Here is a 16,966-nt window from a genome sequence, read left to right as displayed (position 1 = left end):
CATTGCACACACACAGACGCTGTAGAGCCCTGGCATGCCATCGATCCTTATGTTTCAGAAAGGGCAATGAGTGACCACGGCCACAGAGTACAGACTTGGACATGAAACAACTTCCTGCTTATCATCTCCCTTTCCTTTCTTGGGTTCTCAACTTCTACCCATCTCAATGTAGAACATGGTGAGGAGGGGCTATGGAGGAAGTAGACGGGACAGCCTCACTTTGTGACAGATCATGCACGCACGGCGAGGAGGTGGGGGGGAGTCATAAAAGGAAGAGGGTTCACTCACCATGACTTTGTGCTGCCCCGTGAGGTTGGGAGGCTCGCAGAGGAGCTGTGTCTCTGACACAGTGACAGCACACGGGGTCTCTCCAATCAGCACGGTGTAGTTGAGTTTGGCACCTCCAGAGGCAGGAGGGCAGAGGTTTTTGCCCTGGGGAGAACAGTAATCTTAAAAGAAACAATTGACGCAGGGACGCAGAAGTTAACTGCCTAAAAAAGAGATGACAGCCGCGGGGGAAGGGCAGCCGTGCAAAAACCAATAGATGACTCCGTGCAGAGTTTCTGGGGAAAACTTCAAACAGCCCCAATTTCCAGAGAAAGAGAGAGAAAATGCGGGGAGGAGAGAAAGCAAGGGAGGAAGGGATGGGAAGAAGACTGGAAGGAGAGACAGACTCCAATCCAGGGAGCATTTGGAGGAGAGCACGTGGGATATAAAGGAAAGTAACAAAACAGATGGACGAATCGTTCCGGGGCACCGTGACCCCTCGGAATAGGCGTGCGGGCTACGGTGGCCACGGGAGCGGTCAATGAAAGGAAGTGTTTGCTTCCAAGGCGCTGCCGAATTTTGGCGTCCCAAAGCTCACAAGAACAAACAGCAACATTGTAAAGTGTTCCTTGAGAATCCCAAGGGCCAGATATATGGCTGGATGGGTCAATATCTATAAACAAGCTCCCTTTTCGGGGAGATGGCAGCTTTGCGAGGCCGTGAGCACAGAGAGGCGAACAGGAAAGGCCGGGAGGGAGGGGGGCTGTCACCATGACGGCACGGGCCAGGCACTGCTCTCTGCCCATCCTACCTTCAGAATGATGGGGGATCCTGGCTTTTGATCCAACACTCCGGTAGGGCTGAGCAGTTCGAAGGTTGGGTTGGGGTAGTAGATGAACTTGGTGTCGTTGTAAATGAGCAAGGACTGGACGTTATTAAAGACGAATCCAAACTCATCTGGCCGTTCCACAGTGTCCAGGCCGGGCCGGTAGTCCGTGGTCAGAGAGGGTGCCAGGCAGGTTAGGGTGGTGGTGTTCACAACTTTACAAACCTGGGAGGCCCAGAGTGCAGCATTTAAATGCAGATCGAGTGAGAGGTTGGGGGTGGGGTTCACACTACCACCTCCCGCCCTCTCTTTGCTTTGGCCTGTCACCCCCTGATTACTTGGTTGTCTTCATTAGACGGTGAGCCCCTTGAGAAAAAGGACTGTGAAATTTGGGAGACTGGGGCACACATGTTAATCTCATTCATTCATTCACCAACGTCGTTTGACGGCCTGTTCTGTGTCAGCCGCTATGCTAGCAGCTGGGGCCATTTGGTGACACTGTCATCGTCCGGAGGAGGAGACAAATGACCAAACACGCATTATAACATAGTCCCAGACGGGGACCGGACTGCAGTAGGGGTTCGAGCACCGCTAAATGCATGAGTGCCTGTGTGAAAGGCCCAGTGGGCAAGGACCAGGCAGGGTAGGAGGGTGTGTGTGTGAGAGAGAGTGCATGGCCGTGGCCTGAGGATGACTCAGGGACACTTTTCCTTGTACAGAAGGAGTGAAATGTAACCTGAAGAACGAGCAGGACTCTCCTAGACAAGGAGGGGGAGGGGTGGGGGCAACGAGTCCCAGGCAGAAGGAAGGGCAGCAAAGGCCTGGGGAGGAGGGAGTTTGAGGACAAAGCAGGACAGCAGTGTAGACAGGGTGTGTATGTGTTGGGGCGCAGGGAGTAGCATGAGATGAGCACTCTGCCAGCACATAGTAGGTGTTCAGTTAATGTTTACTGAATACACTGATGAGTAAAAAGAATCCTTCAAGTCTTGAAGCATTCTGTTCAGGATCTCTCTCTTCTGCAGCCAGGCACCCCCCCACCCTCACTCTACACAAGGGAGTAGCCCGGGTACGGATACTGAGGTCATGATGTCCTTCCTTTTTGGGTAGACCCTGGTGTCTGTACTAAAATCCTAGCTGAGCTGGCCTCGACTTAGCGTGAGCGGCGCCATTCCCTTCTCTGGTGGTTTAGTTCCAGGGCTGTCCAGGACGGTGGCCGGACTGAAGAAACCGCCACAGGACCCCGCGTGGCATGTGGACAAAACCTGATTCCCACGCGCTCTCCTCCTGGCTTGCGCTCAGCACGGTCCTGGTTGGGGCTCTGGGTGTCCCAGCAACAGCCAAGGGCATCTGGGAGAGCTCGGCCTGCTCAAGTACACGCTGTCCTGGCAGGTTCACATGTGTTGTGAGTCTGGCCAACACACACACACACACACACACACACACACACACACGAGCTTCATGTTCCGAAAACAAGACCCCGTGTGAAATCGCAGAGAAGCTGACCCTGGCACAGAGATTATGTCAGACCCCCAAGTCCAAGTGTTAACCCCCACTTTCCAGAGGGAGTTTAAGAGTTTCACTAGAACAGCCTGCTGAGGGCTGCATGCCCGGGCGGGGGAGGGCTCCCTAGACCAGACTCCTCTCTGAATAAGCAAATCACTCCCAAACAAGCAGGCTCTGTTCGTTAACTGCCCGGTGCTGCATCGGCACTTTATTTGCCAAAATTCCTGGGGGTTTTGCGGCCTTTGCCTTGGCCCTTCTCACGTCTCACTGGGGATGCTTCAAAATCCAGAGGCAAGAGGTAGACCCAGTGGGCTGAAGAGGTGCCTGTGGGGGCGGGGGGCAGAGTTCTTCTGTCCCCACCGCTCTTGACAGAGAGCTCCCGACAGTAAAGGCAGGGGGCAGAGGTCACCACCTTCCCGTTGTGGAGCCAGGCTTGATGAAGAGACCACATCCAGGTGGCTCCTCCAGGCCTGTCCGCCTGCAGGCTCCAGGCAGGTCACTACTGAGCCTGAGGACCCCCAGCTCTCAACAGGGAGGAACCATCACTTAACTCCTTGAAACACGGAGGGCACAGTGGGTGGGCTGGGGGAACTGCTGGGGAGATTCCTGCCCAGGGTTGCAAGACCTTAGCCTTTGCAGATGGATGTCAGGTATAGGGAAGGCCTTTCCAGACCAGTCTTCTCTTCAAATGGCTTCGTGGGGACTAAGGCCGCAGGCTTTGGAGGTTAACCTCGTCAGTCACATACTTACTCTGTACTGCCTTAACCATGTCTTTTACTTCCTGTACTTCTACTGCTGTGACATCTGGGGCCTTACGACCTGGAGGGATCCCCCTCCCGGGACCAGCCAGTGCCTGGAGACCGCAAACAACCTGCCTGCTAGAGCACGCTGTTGTGATGCAAACCAATCAGTCCGGAGCCCAGACCCCTGACCGCCTCCTTTTCTACACTCTGAGCACCCATCCACCATCCCTAATCATACCAGGCCGGGCACGGGACAATCAGGAACAGCCCCCGTGCCCCAGAGGCCGCTAAAACGATTCGGACTGGGCACCCCTAAGCCTGTTTACCTTGCCTTCATGCTTCCTTCCTGCAGAAGCCATAATCAAGGCTCTCGCCACAGTGCCCTTTCCTCCCTCGGCTTCCAGAACCGCCCCCCCCCCCCCCGCCGCCGGTGCGTCCCCCTTGGTGTGGAAGCCCCCTTCCCTTGGGGTCTGTGAGTATAACAAACTATCTTTCCAATGGCAGTTGCCTCCTGTGCTGTTGGCCTTGACATACCTGAGTAATAGTGAAACCTTTATTTCAAAACACGTACCTAATTTATTTAGGGGTTTTATCCTTCCTGAGTGTCAGGCCACTGTTCCCATCTCCACCCCTCATTTTCCTTCCTTCCTTCCACTTAGTCCTTGGAGTTTGACAAGGTGGTCTGTGAGCTACTGGGAACACTGGCTTCAGTCTGGAAGTGGAGTGGGAGCATAGGTCTTTTTACCCCTGGATCAGGCTCTCCACTTGGGATAAGGAGGCACGTGCTCTCCTGGCCCAAAGAGCTGCGACCAGGGTGGAAACTGAAGGTGTGATACGGGTGTCCCTGCATGTCTGCCATGATGGAACGTCATAACCAGATCACCAGCATCTCACGGGGTCTGGTAATGAAAGGTCCAGGTTTTGGGGGGATCTAGTTGCTTCTGCCTCCAGCTACCCTCGTGGCTGGGGGCAAGCCGTTACTCCTTTCTGGCACTAGTTTCCTCAGCTATACAACGAGGGGGGTGGACCAGATGATCCCTGTAACTTTTCCAGAACTTGCCTTCAAATGCTGTGTCATTTTGTGCCTTTCTGTGTTTCCTAAGGAAGCTTCCAGCATGCGGGGGGGTCTGTCAGGGATAAAAGGGTAGGCACAGTACCATCTTTCCTGTCTTTATCACAGCTACTCAATCCCCTGAGGTCAAAGCAGCAATAATAGCAATTATATGAAAAATAACGGCCATAATAGCATCTCCTGGACTATAATTACGAATACAGCAGTGTTTCGGAGAATACCGGCTAACAAGACTGAGGGGGAAGCCACCAGAACTAACTAAAAAATGTGTAACGACATCTCAGACACTCTACTTTTATGATAGGGAACTTCTTTAAAAACCACAAGCGTCCGTAGAGAAAAAAAATTAAGTTACATGGCTCCGCACCGAGGAGTAAAGTAAAATGTTCGACTGATCACCTTCGCAGCCGGGGTAGGACTAGCTAGCTGCTCGCAGTGACTGCCGTTTATCAAGCGCTAACCTAGTGCCCGCCAAGGGCTTCGCGTTACAGATCGGCGAGGAGAGTCTTATCGTCAGCGTTTACACAGGCAGAGAATAGGGGATAACAGAGGTTAAACGACTTGATTGTGGTCGTACGACTAATGGAAGGCAGCGTCCTGCTTCCAATTCAGATGTGTCTGCCTCTGGAGCCAGCATTTCTTCACCCTTCCACACTGCTTCTTACGGGACCTCAAAGCAAACATAGCATGAAACCAGGAGCCCTTCTGTGCTCTCTCTTAAGCTCAGAAGCCAGGACATTTATATACTCGCCCTCTGACGAGAAATGATTATGCTGTAATTGCAAGAGTCCTTGGAAGGTTCAGGTGTTTGGGGCCATGATTCCAAGCTCAGGGTCTTGAACTAACTTTCTTCCCCCATAGTCGGCCGCTCCAGTGCATGTGGTTGGAAGAGGGAGCTAACACGGACCTCATCACATTGCAAACCCAGACGCAGAGCTGTGGTTATAGGGAGGGCCAGGCGGACCGGCGGTTACTCACGTTGACAGACTCCTTGCCATTAAACTTGACTCGGACCCTTGGCTCCTGAATGACATCCAGGTTGAAGCCTGTGATGGTCAGGGGTGTGTGGCCGCTGGGAACAAGCAGAGGCTGGGTTAGGTTAAAAGCCCTCTCAAATGGCTACCACCTCGACCCCGGCCCCCTCACAAGACAGGGGTTCTGTCAGGTGGCGGCTGGGCGTTATCCGTCCCACCTCTGCCTCACCTGGCAATGCTCCACTCCGGCTCAATGCGCTGCACCCGGGGGTCATCTATGTACTCGAACTGCAGGTTGTTATCCACGCGGGCTCGGTCGACACTCACGGAAACGGGGACTGGGCCCAGTCCGTTGGATGACGGGGGTGAGACACACACGATCTCGTTCATTGACCGCCTGACAGGGAGACAGCAAGAGGGTTGTAAAGAAAGGCATTGGCAATGAGGAGAGCTCTCTGGCTTCAGAGGCGATTTTCCTCAGTCTGAGGGTATGTACGGCCCACAAAATGCTCTGTTCCTTCATACTCTACACAACGGAACATATCCCTTATCGGTGTATATCAGTGCCTCTTTTTACTGGAGATCCGACTCTGGTTGGACGAGGGAGGGAACACGTTGAAGAAAGGGACTGGAGAATGTGGGGCAGGGGTCAGGGCTTCGTGGGCTTTGGGTGATCTTTTCTGGATTTTTCTAGAATAGGCTAGTTGGCCAGTGCTTAGAGTCTGGTCAGTCATTCAGTAAGTATTCACTGAGCACCTACTATGCAGAGAAGTGAACACAGTCCTTGCCCTTAGGGAGTTTATAACCGGAGGAGGAGATGATTGGCTGATACTGAGCACGTTGGGTTCTCACCCATGGATTCTCTCAGGATTCTCTATATCCCCAAGGCCTCATCGGAGTATCCGGCAAATTGCAGCTGTTCAGGTTTTCATGCACAAGAGATGCCCTGAGGATAAGTCTGTGTGCTTGCTGAGGACTGAGGTCATGTAGTCTCCATGTTTCTCGAGTCCCCATAATGGGGACCTAATGAATGCTGGGTCCTGATGGTGACTGGAGAGTTTCTGGGAACTTCCCCATCAGCAGCTCTCACGGCCCTTGTTCTCATTATTTTTAGAAGTATCTAGCCCCTAGATATATTGACTAAGTGGTCTATATTGCTATAAACTGAGTAGCGGGATGGATTGCTCACAGGGACTGGAATGGTGTTTGGGCCCAGGACGTGGCCCACACCGTGGGAGTAAAGGGGCGGGCACCTGTGTGAACACGCCCGGAACAGGCGCGCACACGCCTCACACGTACAGCCTTCCAGTGCTCTTTTGAGCCCATCTCACCCATAGAACTCGCAGGTCTGGTTGCCCAGATATACAGCCACGCTGCTGCCGGCCCCGAGGTAATGGCCTGTGATGGTTACCATGGTGCCTCCCGATTCTGGTCCTCGGATGGGGTTGAGCGACAGCACGGAAGGGTTCTTTGGAAAAAAGCAGAGAAACGGTCACACTCAGGTTTGGGCCAAAGGGTCAGACCCACGCTGGACGTAACGACCAAAGGAGGAGCTGTGTCCCTACTCAGAGTGCAGGTACTTTTTCTGCCCTTTCTCAATCTCTTCTCCTGGAGCTGAGGCCCTTTCTAAGAAGAGGCTCTTGGCATGTCCAGGGAAGGCAGACAGACCGCGCTTTAGAATTAATTAACTCCCTGGGGAGTCTCATGCTCATAACACCAATGGGAAGGCAGAGGTAACACTGACTAATCTATCAATTAGTTTACAAATTGAGAGCAATTTGAAAATGCTTCTCTATCTAGAGCCTGTACTGATTTTTTTTGGCACAAAATCGATTAGGCTGAATAAAGCATCCTTGTCTGGATTGGGCCACTAAGGGGCCAAAGTCCTCCATTAATGGCCCCTGCACATGTCCTGTCCCTTCCTAAGCACGTGAGGGGCACGGCCGGGGGCCTGGTACAGACGGCTGTCAGTCAGTGTTAGATACAGCTCCCCCCCCACCTTCATCAGGAGGATGTCCTATCGATGGCCAGCACATTTTAGTCAACTCCCTAAGCTGTAAAGTAAAATCCGAAGCTTGAAAGAAATGTCATGTGGCCTACGGTGCATCTGGCGGCTGACCTAAATCAGAAAGGAATTGCTCCTGTCTGGAGGGCCAGGCTGGGGGAGTGGGAAGTGCTTTTAACTGAACAACTATACCTGCATGAATTCTAGACCGCATTAGCCGGTCACTGTCCATTGGCCCCGAAGCAAGCTTCTAGATCACTCTGGGCTTTTGTTTGCTCCAATGTCAAGAGAGAGGAGGGCGGGCTAAATGATCTCTAAAGCCTCTCCCATCTGGGACATTCTATGGTTTTCTCTCCCCCCCCCCCCCCCCGTCTTTCTGTGTTTGCTGCTCACACGAGACCCTGTCTGTCCTGCGTTGAAGATAGGGGGAGCCGGTGGCAGGCAGACAATGGTACTCTCCAATCTGAGGAAAAGACGACTATGAGAAATGGACAGAGATGCCAAGATAAGAAGGCAGAGCCTGGAAAACCTAAAACAAGCAGTAAAATGCTTTAGAGAGAATAAAATGTTGTGGTCTAATGATTTTTTTCAAAACTCTTAGCAAGGCTGGTTTGACCCCATCTGCTGGTGTTAACACTTTTTAATGAAGAGCTCAATGTGGCAATATAGAAAAGTGTCAGCAAAGGGACTCCAGAGCCCCAGAAGCAAGTTATTGATTCAGCAGGAAGGTAGCCCCAGCAGATTCCAAGGCCCCAGAAGCACGCTATCGATTCAGCAGGAATACAGTGCCGGCCTTCGAGAAAGTTGTCGTGATTCTACTACCCGCCGCCCGAGTGCGAAGAGATGTCTTCAGCTGTGAGTGTGCATCAGTGTGCCTAACCACACCATCACACAGAGCAACTCACTCAGTACCCCCTGCTCCCATGGTCCTGCCACAGACACATGTCTCTGCAGGATTTGAAGTGACTTCTCTAAACTCCCACTTGCGATAGCCTTGGCAGAAAACAAAGCATGTGGATAAATATAGACCTTTTTAATTAGGTCCCTCAGGGGATCTGTCCTCATTAGGCTGGAATGAGACTAAGATATCACACTGGCAGGACAAGGGGTGGCCCCCTCCCTCCCTTACGGGTAGGATCCACTTTCTAAGAAAGACCTGATCTTGCCTTATTTAGAATTCTGGCCCGTGACTCTCTGAGACTCTAATAGCATCGTCAGTCACACATCCATCCTACCCCCGGCTTGAGGGGGGTGTGGGGCCTTTGTGGGAGAAGCCTAGAACAGGCTGGGAGCCCCGTAGCCCAATACTCACCACAAAGGTGTACTGTTGATGGGACTTGGTCATGAACTCTGGCTTACACTCGCCAATGCATAGGCGTACAGGCCCGGAGGTGGTTCCCACGAGGGCATGGCCCATCTCACAGACGATCCTGAGGAGAGAGCAAATCTTCCCGTGAGAGGCCTGGCCACAGCCCACATCCCTGCCTATACTTCTCATCTTACCTCCCCCGTGCCCCCCACACCCCCACCCCCGTCCCAACGAATGACTCATCACACACTTGCACTGGTGCTGTACCAAGACTCAGCTTGCTCACCCATCTAGCTGTGTGACCTCGGGTAAAGTGCTTTCCCTTTCTGGGCTTCAGCCTCTCATCTGTACAGTGAGAAGCCGAATGAGATCACCTCTAAAGTCCGGAGTGCCTCCAAATGCTATGCTGCTTAATTCTCAGAATCGACCTGCATTCCCAGTGCCTCTGAGGTGCCTAGCACGGGGTAGTTACCCAGTATTTGTGGGATAAAACCCAATGTCCAACAGGGAGACCCAGGGGCAGTAATTTCGCGTTCCTTCCTGTGTGACAAGCCAAAATGGCAACTCGCCCTAAAGGAGTGAGTGAGGGCCTGTCTGCCAAGGTGATTCAACAGTGGTTTGTTTCCTACAGTGAGGTTTAAAAAGGGAATAGATAATCTGATGAGATAGTGAACGCCCAAACCAGGAGCTCCCGGCCAAAGGGAGGAGCCGAGTCCCTCGGCAGCAGAAGGGGTGGATGGCGGATGAGTTCATTAGGACGGCAGTTGACAGTGGACTCCCACTTAATCAAAGTCTGAGCGCCCTAAGCTGGTGGGCGAGGCAGCGAACCAGCCGTGGGGTTGGAAGTCACGTCTCACATTAAGAGGCTGGGGAGCTGGAGGCAAGAGGGGGATACAGTGTTTTCTCTCACGAAGTGCAGATCAATACCCCCAGTGATGACCTCCCTGGTGCCTGAGATCAGTTACAACAAGCACATTTAGACGCTGGTTGCCTTGGCCACAGCAGCCTTCTCGAAAGGGCGGGCAGCTGGAGGATACGGGAGAGACTGAAGAAATCAGGTTCTCGGGGGGCTCTCTCGCTTGGAATTAGAAGGCACGGGGTCCCATGAGGCTCCGCAAAAGAGAACCCAAGGACGGAAGAAAGGACTTTTGATTCCTCCCAACACCGCATAAGAGTTCGGAGCAGTCTGGTGCCCCTGGTAGGTTTGCTTAGCGGGGAGGCAGGAAAACAGACCCCGGTGCACTCATCCCCAGCATTACGCCGGCACCATGGGGGTAGATCCGCGTCTAGCTGGGAGGCGCTTATCGCCACGGCTTCTCCAGGAAGGAAGGTAACTAAACAGAGATTTCATTTCGATGTAATAAAACTTGCATTAAACAAACACACCGCACGCTCGCACACATGGCATGCCACAGATCTCCACCTCCTTCATAACAGTTAATCCCAAATAAGTACTTTAACTCCTGGTGAATATTTACTTAACATGCAATAACTGTCTTATCACGTTTAGCATATTAGATTCAACAAGAAAGTACTGAATGCACATGGAAGGGCAGTCTCCCTTCCCTTCCTCCATGAATAAATAAATTAATTACGAACCCAGAGTAAAGCTGATAGGGATGATCAATTAGTATTTTACACAGAACTGTCTTCTTAAACCTCATTAGCAGAGCATTTGAGAAGCTTAATTTAAGGTACTGTGTGTGGTTATTTTCAGGCGCTACCTGCTCGGAGTAACAAATCTCTCATCCCGTTTCCTGGGCCCTAGTGCCTGCACCTGTTTGGGGTCCCTGCCGTCCTGCAAACCATATGCCCTGTACTCCTGAGATGCTTCAGAGGAGAATCTGTCATCCATTGCAGGAGAAGAGGAGGACAAAGAAGAAGGGGGAGCAGATAAATCTCTTTCCTTCTCTCGTCCCTCCCTCACCACCCCCTGGACACTCTGTGCTACAGTCATCCTCCAGAAGAAAGGAGGAAGAAGAGATCATGGTAGGCTTGATATCACGGAGGGAGGAAATATGACAACCTGTGAAAGCCATGGGCATACTTTTTCCTCCTGGGGCCCAGGGGTCTGTGCAGGAGAGGAGAAGGCCTAGAATGGCCCATTCAGCTGTCTCTGTAGGGTGTGAACAATGGCCTAGAACCCTTTGGTGCACCGTCTTTTCTAGAACATTTCCTTATGTCCCAAAACATAAGCTTTACATATCAGGGACCTGGGAGAAGGGGGACAGATGCGAGAGGAGTACTGCCCAAGTGTCCAAGGCTGAGTGCCCGCGGTTGGCCCTGAATGCCCCACCGGGAAGGGCATGATGCAAGGGGGGCAGGGGTAGGCTGCAGCACGGTGCCAGAGCACTACCCTGGGTTCCCTTCCTTGGCACTGTGACTGATGCCTCTCCCCACCCATGGAATGAGGTTCACCTTCACCTGTGAGTGGGAAGCGGGCAGGGGGAAGCTGTGGGCTGTAGCAAAGGGTTTGGGGTGGTAGGGAAGAACTGGGAGAGAATCCTAAGGAATTGAGAAGCACGCGGAAGAACCCCAATGACCTCTCACTCTCCTTCCTTTTATTCCCGGTCCACCCCCCTCCCCCGCCCCGTGCCCGTGCCCTCACTGAAGGTTGGAATATACAGAATACAATTGTATCATTTGTTCTCTGAGCTCAGGGAGAGAGGAAGGTAAGGAAGAAGCAGGGGAGGCTGCAGGGAGTAAAAAGGGTTATACTGAGGAATGATGGTCGGGCCATGGCAGATTGGGTACCTTAATAATAATAAGAGCTACAATTTACTGAGCTGTGATCACAGCGGGCACGGTACAAGATAGGCTCTCGTGTCATCTCGAGCTCCCCTGCAGGGCAGTCCTATTAGCTCCATTTTATGGGCAATGAAACCAAGGCTCAGAGATGCCACGTGACTTGTCCACGGCCACAGCGGCAGAGCCACGGTTCAAATCCAGGTCAACCTGACTCCAAAGCTTGAGCCTTTGACCATTCTGCTCTACTGCTTGCAGAATTAATGGAACGCTTTCTATGTATTTTGGGGAGGGGACAGGGTGGATGTGGCAGCAATGTCGGGGTGCAGTTGAGGTTGCTGGGGTGTCGGGAGGTGCCCCCTACCTTCCCGGGTGTCGATGACCACAGGCAGCAGTGTGTGCACCACTTCCTCCTTCAAGCCTTACGAGTTGGCAAAGTTCCTGTGGTTTGATTTCTGGGGGCCTCCTGTCTTCCTGGCCTCCTCCTGGTGTCTCTGGTGGCTCTAGGATCCCCAGTATATTACAAGGAGACGACAGCTGGGGGTGCCGACATTTTTCCCTTGCAAAATGAGGGGCCTGACTAAACAACTATCCACGTTCAACATTTGGAGGTTCGACTCCTCCCTGGTTGACAGGGAGCTTCTGGGGACACATTAGTGACACCGACAGGCTTTCTAACGGTGGGAAGTGCGGTTCCCTGAGGCATACAGTTTCCTCCTCTGACATCCTAAGGATGTCTATTTCTCCATTTCTCTATTCCCCGGATGAGACTTTTGAGAATCTGGGAGCAAAGTGATTTGCCCCAAGTCACCCGGTTCCCCAATAGCTGAGCTCCTGGCACCCAGCCCGGTGCCCTCATCCCGCACACAGTACCGCCTCCCACAGACCGGCAGGGATGGCACCTTTCTCCGCACGAGCGTGCACCCCTGGGGGTGGGGAGCTTCGGCCCCCACCTGAGTCTTATCACCCAGGAAACGTCCTGTGATGGAATCATCCGGCCCTCCACAGACCGGTGGGGTGCTGATTGCAAGACTAAGCGGGGCCTTTTAACCAACATTAACCTAATTGCTGAGTGATAGATGGTGTGGCACAAGCATATGGCGGGCCATTACCGTGCCCGCTAACCCTGCCCGCACCCGGGACACTGCACTGGCCCGTGTAGCCAAATTCATCTCTCCCGGACATCTGTAATGATCATGCCTGCTGCTGTCTGCCCGGGCGGGAGGCTTTAATGATGCTAAAAACTCTGAAGCCTCGAGAGTGGTAAGGAGCCTGGGGAGGCTGGAAACCAGGGCTGTACCAACTGAGGTGTGGAGGGCCTGCTCCCTCCTGCCCACACCGCGCCCCACACGAAGGCAGCGTTGGTTTTCTGGGGTGCCGGGCCACCAACCTCGACCGGTCACCTCCCCGGGCTCCCTGCATAGCCTCACTTGTGGATTCTACGGGCGCTTTCCCCCCCCGGCCCTGGGTGAGGGTGGTGCATTTGATTCCAAAGATAGAATACTTCCTCACATTCCTATGGTACATCGCAGTCTCCATTTTCTCATCTTACTGAATTTCCCCCCAAAACCCGTACCGTAGGAATCACGATTTCCATGAGGTTGATGAAGGTCAGAGAGACTGACAGTCTGCTAAGGCCTCAGGGCTGGTCAGTAGAGCAGGCAGCACTAGAACACGTTTGAATTCCAAATCTCATGAGCTCTCCGTGTCCAGCTGCCCAAGAGTTTGCACTTCTCAGCTCAAAGCCATACCCAGTGGTCCCCCAAACCCTTTCCTTTGGAGTCCTGTGGCATCTCACCAAGTTGGAGACTTGACTTCTGTCCGGAGGCCCAGGGCAGGTCCTTAAAGCCCAGGTGGATTCGGGGTAGGTGGCACCGAGGGTCTCGCCCAGCCTGGCAGGGCTCTGACCCGGAAGGACTCTACAGACTGTCCCGCCTCCTGCCCCAGATGCGTCCACCTCCTCTCTGGCCCCACAGCCTCTGTAGTTTCCCTCTTCTCTCCCTCATCTCTTTCCTGTAGCCCCAGCCAGTCCTCCCTCCAAGATTCAGCCCTTGCAGGGAGAAGGTTGTCAGGGGAGGAGCCGGTCTGAAGGATTAGAACGGCTCCTTCTCCCCCGAGGTGGTGAGCGGACATCAATGGGGTCCTCAAAGCCTGGGAAGTCACTCCTCTGACTCTGACCCTGCTCTGGGCCCACACCGGAATCGTGGCCCCTGACCCCGGAGGATCATGACATTTTCAGGCCACTCTTGTCCGGGAGTCTTGCCCTATCCACTCTTATGAGACAGGGAGACCTGGAGTGGAAGTCAGGAGACTCGGGTTCCAGCTCTGCCTCGGCCACTTGTGCACTGAGTGAACTGGGGAAGTCATTTCACTTCCCCAAGCCTTTTGCCTTCTCCTGCTTTGTAAAGGGAGATAACAGTCTCCACCTCTGAGTCCTTTCCAATTAAAAATGAGAAAATGGATGAGAAGGGGCAAGGGCTGACGGAAGAGAAAGTGATGTCATTTTTCTGGTGGTTACTAAAGGCTGGGTCTGGGCAGGTCAAGGGGAGGGCCTGGGGCTGCGGGGGGGTGGAGCTAGGGCAGAGAAGCCCCTCCCACAAGCCCTGCTCTGGGGCTCCTCCCTCACACCCCTCCCCCTCGCACAGCACAGCTGTGTTCCCAGCAGGACTAGGGAGACTTGACCCCACTTTACATGACAAATCATCCAGAATGATCTCCCTTCCGTCTCTCTTTGGGATTGGGGTGGGGGGAGCATCCCTCCTTCCAGGCTCCTGCCCCCAGTTTTGTGCCCATCTCCTGCCCACCAACTCCACAGCGGTCACCACTGCCAAATGAACACCCCAAATTGGAACATATGTCACTCCTGGAGCCCCGTTCGCCTGTCCGCGGCTACATGCCTATTTTCTAATTTCCAGCTGACATTTCCCTTAGTGAAATAAATGAATTTGCTCCGGCGGAGGCCCTGCTCGGATTAAGCTGCTGTCAGAGCCCCATGAGCCAAACAAATTGTTGCCCGCAGCCCACTGTGCGGGATGCATTCCAATGGGGGCTGGCAGCAGAGGGGCAGGGGAGACCGAGGAGGAACCTGGGCTGGCTGGGAACGTGGCTCGGTGGCCAGGGCAGGTGAAGACTGAATGAGAGACAGTGTTGTGCTAGGAGTTCTGATACCACAGGAGCCAGGGGACAGGGAATCACACACACAGGAGCCTTTGAAAGTGGAGGTGGGGTAGAAGAGGGCCCAGGGAAGGCTTTTGGGGGCAGGGTCCACGGGAGCAGAGGGGTGGGAGGGAATCCTGGCGAAGTCCCAGAAAAGGGAAAGGGGCAGCCCCTACCCTGAAGCTCCATGGGAAAAGGGCGGGCCAGAGCGGGCTGGACTCACTGCTCAGCGATGATGTAATCCCCCGGCAGGGGGGTGCAGGGCACCCCAGCCACCTGCACGTGGTGGGCGATCTCAGAGAAGTCCAGGCCCAGGTTCACGCCATGGATGGTCACTCGAGTCCCTCCTTCAGGTGGTCCAGACACCGTCAAAATCTGCGGGAGGGAAATGGGTCACAAACCTGCTGGGCCACAGAGGCAGAGACAGCCGTGCCCTGTCCTTCCGCGAGGGAGGCGGGGGGACTTCGCGCACACCTGGAACGTGGGTGCACACGGCATGTTTTCTCCACTTTATAGCCTCTCTAGGGTCCTGACATCATTTCACACGACTCCCTCAGTTCTTCAGGTCATTAATTCTTTCAAGCATTCATTTATTTAAAAGAAAAAAAAACAAAACAAAACAACAAAGATCAGAAAGCACTGGACCTGAGACAGAAAATCCTTGTTGGGAGATGTGCTGCCTGAATGTGATCAAGTCACAGTTGCCCTAAGCCTCAGTTCTTCTTAGTTGTGAAGGGCGGGGTCGTGGCACGGATCATCATCTCTGCCAGCCTCGCTCTGGAGCGCCAAACGGGGCGTGTTTGTGAGCTTTTTGTAAACCAGGGAGGGCTTTGTAATCGTCACGTGCTATTACTGCCACTCCTACAGGCTTGACACCATAGGGGTGATGGTGAATACACAGGACATCAGGAAACTTGCCCTCCAGGAACTTCTGGTCCAGGAGGAAGAGATAAAAAGGGAGCCATACCTAACGCTCCCTGATGCAGGGCACGCACACAGTGGTAAGGTAGATTCGGAGGGAAGCTGTGGGAGTCCAGAGGAGTCCAAGATTAGGTGCTGCTTCAGGGGTAAGATTCAAGATGGAAAGTGTGTTGGACATGGGCTGCAAAAAAACACAGCCCAGGATGCATGGCAGAACCATGAAAAAGATAACTTTAGGATCTCCCAAATTTTCCTGGCGTCTCATTAACGAGGATCATGTATCTAGTTATTCATTTCCTAATTCAGTCACCAAATGCTGTCTCATTTTGCTCGAGCCCAACGGGCAAAGGAGCAGCAGAATCAGGCTCTCCCAAGGTGTAAACTTCTCTCTGGGATTAGATCAGGCTCTTGGAAAAATGCCGCTCTTTGGGACAGAACAGATAGATCCCAGCGAGTAAGTTCATCCTTTGTGGTCCACAGTTATCTGAAGTAGGAGGAAATTAGAAGTGAACTCAATCACTGGAAGCAGGCTCAGAGTATCTTATACGCAGATTCTCGTACAACTTATACATACAGTTATAAAAAAGTCCAAGGCTGTTTTCACTACACCGTAAGAAAGGCAAGACAGGGAGGGAAGGAGAGAGGGAAGGGTGGGTTCGTCAAGGCCAAGAGTCCACCAGAATCTCCCAGATGGAGCGTCTGGGCAGAGTTGCAGCCCGGGGCCTCCTGTGCTTGAGCCCCACTGGGAGCCTCCCATTAAACCCTGTTCATCCTGGTGGGGCACCCAGTGGAGCCAGTGTGCCCTGGGGCAGAGATGACAAGTCAATACAATGAAATGCTATAAAAGGTTCTGGAGACTTTTCCCTCCTCTCTGTTCCCCAAAGGGGCACTGCGCTCTTCCTGCGATGTGGGCACCATGAGTTGTACAACCATCTTGGCCGTGAATCCCCAGGTGACAGTGGGCAGAGAAGACACGATCGTGGGTAGGAGGACTGGAACAGGCCTCCCTCTCTGCCAGGCCCACTCCTGGGCTCTCGGGAAGTTGGCTGCACAGTCAGGATTCGAACTCAGACTTCCTGACCCCCACCCTCTTCTTCAGTTCTTATATGGTGGAGCCTCCTTCCCTCCCTGGGGGGAGGAACTCTCTCATCGGAGGGCCCATTTCACCCAAGTCACCTTGTCTGAGGCTCTCACTCCCTTTTCTGGGAATAAAATATCCCACCTTAGGAATAAAAATAAACAAGATCCATGAAACGAATCAAGGGTGGGATAGTGGAGGCAGCTCAGAGGCATCTCTGTGTGTTGGGCGTGAGTGGGGGGAAGCAGAACAATTTGGAGAGAGAGAAGCTGGCAGGAGGAACAGGTAGCCCCACAGCTTTCCTGTCCCTGGGGATTCTGAAATTAACCAGAACCGGATCTTGGCTGTTGCACCCTCCCCCGGTGCC

General features: G+C 53.3%; 1 protein-coding gene across 1 annotated transcript in view; it reads right to left on the bottom strand.

Annotated features, from left to right (window-relative positions):
• PLXNA2 (plexin A2) overlaps positions 1 to 16,966 on the bottom strand; it is a 212,875-nt gene that overhangs the window by 23,568 nt on the left and 172,341 nt on the right. The window contains exons 13-19 of the mRNA XM_030302600.1: positions 14,824 to 14,975; positions 8,703 to 8,820; positions 6,717 to 6,853; positions 5,615 to 5,782; positions 5,390 to 5,483; positions 1,079 to 1,318; positions 289 to 432 (exon numbers count right to left, since the gene is read on the bottom strand). Coding sequence (XP_030158460.1) covers positions 289 to 432; positions 1,079 to 1,318; positions 5,390 to 5,483; positions 5,615 to 5,782; positions 6,717 to 6,853; positions 8,703 to 8,820; positions 14,824 to 14,975 — 1,053 coding nt within the window. The remainder of the gene's footprint in view (positions 1 to 288; positions 433 to 1,078; positions 1,319 to 5,389; positions 5,484 to 5,614; positions 5,783 to 6,716; positions 6,854 to 8,702; positions 8,821 to 14,823; positions 14,976 to 16,966) is intronic.

The sequence above is a fragment of the Lynx canadensis genome, chromosome F1, assembly GCF_007474595.2.
Source record: "Lynx canadensis isolate LIC74 chromosome F1, mLynCan4.pri.v2, whole genome shotgun sequence".
Classification (NCBI taxonomy): Eukaryota; Metazoa; Chordata; class Mammalia; order Carnivora; family Felidae; genus Lynx; species Lynx canadensis.
This window is presented reverse-complemented; position numbering and strand designations above follow the sequence as displayed.